The 7,542-nt window shown below is 60.6% G+C and overlaps 1 protein-coding gene across 3 annotated transcripts; it reads left to right on the top strand.

Annotated features, from left to right (window-relative positions):
• The first annotated feature begins 6 nt into the window (after positions 1-6).
• LOC116272819 (mitogen-activated protein kinase kinase kinase kinase 2-like) lies at positions 7-7,094 on the top strand. Of its 3 annotated transcripts, none has more exons than XM_031661645.1 (24): positions 7-153; positions 272-329; positions 560-650; positions 731-795; positions 1,099-1,154; positions 1,462-1,509; positions 1,597-1,639; positions 2,035-2,107; positions 2,186-2,317; positions 2,391-2,453; positions 2,819-2,900; positions 2,995-3,102; positions 3,507-3,585; positions 3,714-3,772; positions 4,342-4,385; positions 5,215-5,253; positions 5,343-5,376; positions 5,498-5,603; positions 5,710-5,774; positions 5,854-5,895; positions 5,984-6,068; positions 6,163-6,242; positions 6,322-6,382; positions 6,485-7,094. In XM_031661645.1, exons 1-24 carry the CDS (start codon positions 58-60, stop codon positions 6,748-6,750), a joined length of 1,875 nt encoding a protein of 624 aa, XP_031517505.1. In that variant the 5' UTR covers positions 7-57; the 3' UTR covers positions 6,751-7,094. The 3 variants fall into 3 exon arrangements, with proteins under 3 accessions (XP_031517505.1, XP_031517504.1, XP_031517506.1); XM_031661644.1 differs by having other exon boundaries at positions 5,686-5,774; XM_031661646.1 differs by having other exon boundaries at positions 5,686-5,774; positions 6,466-6,630.
• Positions 7,095-7,542: the final 448 nt, after the last annotated feature.

Raw genomic sequence — 7,542 nt, 5'->3', positions numbered from 1 at the left:
CGCAGCTCGCGCCAGCCCGCCCGCCGGCCCGCCCGCCGGCCCGCCCGGCGCCGGGCCATGGCGCTGCTGCGGGATGTGTCGCTGCAGGACCCGCGGGACCGCTTCGAGCTGCTGCAGCGCGTGGGGGCCGGGACCTATGGCGACGTCTACAAGGTGCGCCGGGCGACGGGACGGGCGGGAGAGCCGGGAGGAGGGTGCCAGCCCCGCACCCCGCGGCGGGATCCAGCCCCCGGCCCCGCCCCCCATCTCGCTTCACCCTCCGCCCCTGCAGGCCCGCGACACGGTCACGTCCGAACTGGCCGCCGTGAAGATAGTCAAGCTAGACCCAGGTGAGGGCCCGGGTCGGGCCTCTGCGCCAGAGGGAGGGCAGATTGCCTGCGGGCGCGGGGTGCGGGTGGAGGGTTGACGTTTCCGAGACCCCTGAGAGGCGTACCCCAGGAGGTGCTGTCACCTGGCACCTGCCTGGTCCGGAGGGAGGCACTCTGTGCCCATTTTGCAGATGGGGGCACTGAGTCAGGGCAACCCCAGCGCGCCCCCCATGATGCTTTGTGCTTCCCAGGGGACGACATCAGCTCCCTCCAGCAGGAAATCACCATTCTGCGTGAGTGCCGTCACCCCAATGTGGTGGCCTACATTGGCAGCTACCTCAGGTGAGGCTGCCTTATCCTCCTGGCCCCAGGCAGCCCCCATGCGACCTACTGTGTGCCCACCCCAGCTCTTTGTCCCCTAGGAATGACCGCTTGTGGATCTGCATGGAGTTCTGCGGAGGGGGCTCCCTGCAGGAGATTTACCATGGTGAGGCCACGGCTCCAGGCCCCAGCAGGCCCCAGCCTTCCCCCACCCCCACCCCCACCCCATTGGGGTACCGGAGGGGAACTCTGGGCCCTGGACTTGGGCTCCTCTCCACTCCTGCCTGGCTGTGTGACCTTGAGAGAAATGGTGTCCATCTCTGGCTTTAGTATCCTACACTAAGTTGGGAGGGGACGTGGCCAACACGGCTTTCACTTAACAGTGCCTGCTGCTTTTCCCACACAGGGTAGCCTGGGAGGGTGGGCATGACCCCGGGCCCCCAGGCCAGCCTCTCCCTTTTCCTTTCAGCCACTGGGCCCCTGGAGGAGCGGCAGATTGCCTACGTCTGCCGAGAGGCTCTGAAGGTAGCTGGGCCTGTGAGGTGCCCACACCTCTGGTCTCCAGAAGCTGTGGGCTGGGAGCCCAGATGACCAGCAGGGAGGCGGGTGGAGTGCCTCGGGTGGGGCTGGCCCGAGGGGCCAGGTCCTGGGGAAGAGGGGCCCCAGCCCTGTTGCCGGAAGCAGCCCATTTCCCTCTTGGCTCAGTCACTTCCTGTTTGGGGAGAGGGGAGGAAGAAGCAGCCTGGGTGGGGGGCCCCAGTCCTGAGAGGGGGTTCGGGGGAGGTGGGACAGTGCTGGGTGGCTGCTCTCAGGGACTCCTTTTTGTCCCCAGGGGCTCCACCACCTGCATTCTCAGGGGAAGATCCACAGAGACATCAAGGTAGGCGCCAGGCCGAGGGCATTCCTGGGAGGGAGGAGGAGGCCCTCGGGGGCACCAGACGGGATTCTCTCTCCTCCATTCCCACAGGGAGCCAACCTTCTCCTCACTCTCCAGGGAGATGTCAAGCTGGGTCAGTACCCTGGGGACACGATCAGGGTGAGGGTTCTGTGGACCCTCCCTGGCTACCCTGGACTCAAGGGTTGGGTGTCACTGGGCGAGTCACTTTGCCACTTGAGTCTCAGTTTCCCTGCTTAGAAGATGGAACGGTACTCTCTCCCTGCTGGAAAATGGAGGAGGTTGGGTCCGCACGGAGTTGACACGGGACCAGGCACTCCGTCAGGGATAGAGGGTGGTTGATGCCTCTCAGGAGAGGGACCTGGCCTTACCTAGGGCCTGCGGCAGCTGTGACCAAGCAGGGCCACCTGCCCATTTGAGCCCTGCCAGGTGCAGCCGGAGCCAGAGCCCTGGGCGTGGGAGGGTGAGTGGCAGCCAGAGGGCTGGTAAGAGTGGCTGTTTCTCCCACAGCTGACTTTGGGGTGTCAGGCGAGCTGACAGCGTCTGTGGCCAAGAGGAGGTCTTTCATTGGGACTCCCTACTGGTGAGGCTGCGCCTAGGGCAGAGGGGCAGGGGCCACAGAGGGGGCACCCGGCCATCCCATCTGTGACCCCACCTCTAGGATGGCTCCGGAGGTGGCTGCCGTGGAGCGCAAAGGTGGCTACAACGAGCTATGTGACGTCTGGGCCCTGGGCATCACCGCCATTGAGCTGGGCGAGCTGCAGCCCCCTCTATTTCACCTGCACCCCATGAGGTCAGCCCAACACTTGCCCCTCACCTGACCCTTGACCTGCTGCCCGTGGCCCCTGACCTCGCGCCCTCCACAGGGCCCTGATGCTCATGTCGAAGAGCAGCTTCCAGCCGCCTAAACTGAGAGATAAGACTCGCTGGTAAGGGCCGCACCCTGCTGCCGGGACCCCCTTTTCTGTCAGCCCCGTAGTGGACAAGGAGCCTCTGCCAGCTCCCGGGGGGCAACCCCAAGAGCCCTGTCCTCTCTGAGCCACTACAGACCATCTGAGTGAGGGGCCTGGTCCTTCTGTGGGCTGAAGACCCAGCGTGGTCAGGAAAGAAGGGCAGACGGTTGGTGGAGGAGCCGCTGTGTCTCAAGGCAGCGTTGCTCGGCCAGTGGCCCTCGGCCTCAGCTGGCTCCTTCCTGGGCAGGCCCAGCAGATACCTCTGGAGGGGTGATGGGGCGGCTGGCAGGACACCCTGCACGAGGGCTAACCTGGATCTGGGGGGCTCTTGTGCCCACTAGGACCCAGAATTTCCATCACTTCCTCAAATTGGCCCTGACCAAGAATCCCAAGAAGAGGCCGACAGCAGAGAAGCTCCTGCAGGTGGGAGGCAGGGGGCCGGGAGAGGGGCCCAGTGCTCAAAAGCAGGGCCCTGGATCGGGGGCCAACCTGATCACCTCCCTCTCCGACTTTCCAGCACCCGTTCACAACCCAGCAGCTCCCTCGGGCCCTTCTCACACAGCTGCTGGATAAAGCCAGTGACCCTCATCTAGGGACCCCCTCCCCTGAGGACTGTGAGCTGGAGGTAGGTGAGGGGGCTGGAAAGTGAGTCTCGAGCAGGTCCGCTTAGGAGGAGCCCAAGGGCGGTGTTGGTGGAGGTTCCTTTCATTGGCACCATTCCAGCTTGGGGAGTCTCTGCCACGCTGAGTTTTGCTCCCATGCTGAGTTTTACACCCCCCGTGATAGATCCCTGCCCTTGAGCCCAAGCTGACCATGACCATGACTGTGCCATTTTCTTGCTTTTTGTATGATCTTTGGCACCTCTCTGTGTGGGGTCTCTTATCTGTGAAGTGGGGTTCCATTTTATTTCATGATAGTCCCAGAGGGCTGTCATGAAAGCAAAACGCACTGGTGCATGTGAAGCTCCTAGAGCAGCCCTGGCATGAGGCGCGTGCCAGGTGTGTCTACACTATTTCTGTTTTTCCTTAGACCTATGACATGTTTCCAGACACCATTCACTCCCGGGGGCAGCACGGCCCGGCCGAGAGGACCCCTTCAGAGATCCAGTGTGAGTCTGCAGCAGGGGCTGTGAGTGTGCAGATTTTGGGGGGCCTGTGTGCGCACGGATTTGGTGTGAGAGTAGGGGGTCCATCCTGAGACTCCAGCTCCTTAACCCCTGTACTCTGGGCCCCCCAGTTCACCAGGTGAAATTTGGCGCCCCACGCAGGAAGGAAACTGACCCACTGAATGAGCCGGTGAGCAGGCAGGCCTTGAGAGGAAGGTGGTGCCCAGAGGTGGGGCAGGGAGGTCGGATGGAGGCCGAGCAGCTCAAATCAAGGGAGATTTGAAGCTGGGTGACCTCGGGCCTTGGACCTTGGGCTGTCCAAGCAAGCCTGTTCTACCCAGGGACCTGGAGGGCTAGGGGCTCCTTCCTGGGCCAAGTTCTTTTAGGTGGGTGGCTGGAAGGTAGCACAGAGACCCTGCCTTTCCCAAAAGGAGGCCGTCATGTGCCCGAGCCCCCACCCTACCCTGCTCAGCCTCGTTTTCCCACCTGTGTGTCCCCAGTGATCTGACTCCCTGTCTCTGCCCTCACCGGTTCTGTCACTGTCTCTCCTCACCCCCAGCCTGTCTCTTCCTCCTTCACTGTTTCTTGCCCTCTCTTTCACAGTCTTTAGCTCTGCCTTCCATTGTCTGTGTCTCTCATCTCCTGCGTGTTTCCATCTCACCTTCCCTGCCTGTCTTTCCTCTCCTGAATCTCTTGACCGCCCTCTCACATCGTGTCTATCTCTGCTTTTTCCCTGGTCTCTACCTCGGTTTCCCCCAGTGGGAGGAAGAGTGGACACTACTGGGAAAGGAAGAGCTCAGTGGGTAAGTGAGGGATGGGGAAGCTGCAGGGGGCGGCAGGGGCGGCAGAAAGACTGACCTCTGACCCGGCACGGTGGCTCACGCCTAGAATCCCAGCACTTTAGGAGGCTGAGGTGGGTGGATCGCCTGAGGTCAGGAGTTTGAGACCAGCTTTGCCAACATGGTGAAACCCCATTTCTACTTAAAATACAAAAATTAGGCTGGGCACGGTGGCTCACACCTGTAATCCCAGCACTTTGGGAAGCTGAGGTGGGTGGATCACCTGAGGTCAGGCGTTTGAGACCAGCTTTGCCAACATGGTGAAACCCCATCTCTACTTAAAACACAAAAATTAGGCTGGCTGCGGTGGCTTATGCCTGTAATCCCAGCACTTTGGTAGACCAAAGTGGGCGGATCACAAGGTCAGGAGTTTGAGACCAGCCTGGCCAACATGTGAAAGCCCATCTCTAGTAAAAATACAAAAAATTAGCTGGTGTGGTGGCACATGCCTGTAATCCCAGCTACTTAGGAAGCTAAGGCAGGAGAATCGCTTGAACCCAGGAAGTGGAGGTTGCAGTGAGCTGAGATTGCGCCACTGCACTCCAGCCTGGGCAACAGAGCAAGACTCCATCTCAAATAAATAAAAGTTAGCTGGGCATGGTGGCCCATGCCTGTAATTCCAGTTACTCGGGAGGCTGAGGCAGGAGAATTTGGGAGGTAGAGGTTGCAGTGAACTGAGATCTTGCCGTTGCACTCCAGCCTGGGTGATAAGAGCTAAACTCTGTCTCAAAAAAAAAAAAAAAAAAAAAAAAAAAAAAAGGTTGATCTCTGACCCCTCTGCCCCACTGCCCAGGAGCCTGCTGCAGTCGGTCCAGGAGGCCCTGGAGGAAAGGTGAGGGGCGTGGACCTGGGGGAGGGGTAAGGGGTGGATGGCCTCGGTGCCAGTCACACCATGCCTCACGCCTCATCTCCCTCCCACAGGAGCCTGACCATTCGGTCAGCCTCAGAATTCCAGGTGCCACATGGAGGGAGGCTGGAGCTAGGATCCAGGCCACTGCGGAGGGTACGACTGGGAGTGGGACATGGTTATAGGGCAACCTGGTAATGGCCGGGCTGGGCCCTGCCCCTCCTACCAGGAGCTGGACTCCCCAGAAGATGCCATGGGAACCATCAAGCGGGCCCCGTTCCTAGGGCCATTCCCCACTGAGCCTCCAGCAGAGGAGCCTCTGTCCAGTCCCCCAGGTGAGTCCCAGGCTTGGGAGACCAGGAGGCAGCCCCAGGGTGGGGGCTGCAGCAGGAAATTGCAGTGTGCCTGTGCCTGCAGGAACCCTGCCCCCACCTCCTTCAGGCCCCAACAGCGCCCCACTGCTGCCCACGGCCTGGGCCACCATGAAGCAGCGGGAGGATCCTGAGGTGAGAGGGTGCTACAGGGGGTGGGGAGACGGGTGGCTACAGCTGTCACATCAGCCCTGACTCCTTCCCTCCCTCCCAGAGGTCGTCCTGCCACGGGCTCCCCCCAACCCCCAAGGTGCACGTAAGTGTTTGCCCCAAGCCCTGCAGTCCCACAGCCCCGCCACCCACCACCCCTGCCCTCCCTCGCCAGCCTCTTGCCTCCTTCGCAGATGGGCGCCTGCTTCTCCAAGGTCTTCAACGGCTGCCCCCTGCGGATCCACGCTGCTGTCACCTGGATTCACCCTGTTACTCGGGGTAGGCGGGGGCAGGGAGGAAGTGGGAGCCCAAGGAATCTCTCAGCTTGGGCCAGGGGCGTGTCTGACCTCTGACCCCATGCCCAAACTGGCAGACCAATTCCTGGTGGTGGGGGCCGAGGAAGGCATCTACACACTCAACCTGCATGAACTGCATGAGGATACGCTGGAGAAGGTGAGGCCTGGCTGACTGTGGGGGGCAGAGGCCTTGGGGGGCCTGGGGTGTTGACCGCCTGTCCCTCTGTCGCCTCCAGCTGATTTCACATCGCTGCTCCTGGCTCTACTGCGTGAACAACGTGCTGCTGTCACTCTCAGGTACAAGGTGGGACAGGCAGGGAGGCAGGGCCCGCAGGGGCTCCAGCGCCTCAGCATCCTGCCCACCAACACCCCAGGCCCAGCCTCTCCTCCTTTCTGCAGGGAAATCCACGCACATCTGGGCCCATGACCTCCCAGGCCTGTTTGAGCAGCGGAGGCTACAGCAACAGGTTCCCCTCTCCATCCCCACCAACCGCCTCACACAGCGCATCATCCCCAGGTCAGGGATCTTGGGCTTGCAGGGAGTGGGAGGCAGAGGGGCAGCGAGGGGCTGGAACATGGCCTTGCCAGTTCCTGGGATTGCAGCAATCTTAGACATGTTACTCTGCCTCTCTGAGCGCCGTTTCCTCCTCTGTCAATACAATTGATGGCCTTCCCACCCCTCCCCACCGCTGGTTGGGAGGCAAGAAGGAGATAGTGGATGTGAAAGTGCTTTCCAAGTTGTGGGAGCTGTGGTTGTTCGGATGTGAGGCTTGACAGTTAAGCAAACGTTTACTGAGCACTTATGCTATGTTGGCCCCTGTGCTGGGCTTTGGGACATGGATAATCCCATGAGTCCTTGCTTTCAAGAAACGGGGGAGATGGGTGAGTCCTTGCTTTCAAGAAACAGCGGGGCTGGGTGTGGTGGCTTACGCCTGTAATCCCAATCCTGCAATCTGAGGCAGGATTGTTTGAGGCCACGTGTTTGAGATCAGCCTGAAAACAGGGAGACCTTGTCTCTACAAAAAATCAAAAAAGGCCAAGCTGGGTGGCTCATGCCTGTAATCCCAGCACTTTGGGAGGCTGAGGCGGGTGGATCACGAGGTCAGGAGATTGAGACCATCCTGGCTAATATGGTGAAACCCCGTCTCTAGTAAAAATACAAAAAAAGGCCAGGCGCGGTGGCTCAAGCCTGTAATCCCAGCACTTTGGGAGGCCGAGGCGGGTGGATCACAAGGTCAGGAGATCGAGACTATCCTGGCTAACATGGTGAAACCCCGTCTCTACTAAAAATACAAAAAACTAGCCGGGCGCGGTAGCGGGCGCCTGTAGTCCCAGCTACTTGGGAGGCTGAGGCGGGAGAATGGCATGAACCCGGGGGGCGGAGCTTGCAGTGAGCCGAGATCGCGCCACTGCACTCCAGCCTGGGAGACACAGTGAGACTCCGTCTCAAAAAAAAA

This window comes from Papio anubis, unplaced genomic scaffold (assembly GCF_008728515.1).
Source record: "Papio anubis isolate 15944 unplaced genomic scaffold, Panubis1.0 scaffold2136, whole genome shotgun sequence".
In the NCBI taxonomy this organism is placed as follows: Eukaryota; Metazoa; Chordata; class Mammalia; order Primates; family Cercopithecidae; genus Papio; species Papio anubis.
This window is presented reverse-complemented; position numbering and strand designations above follow the sequence as displayed.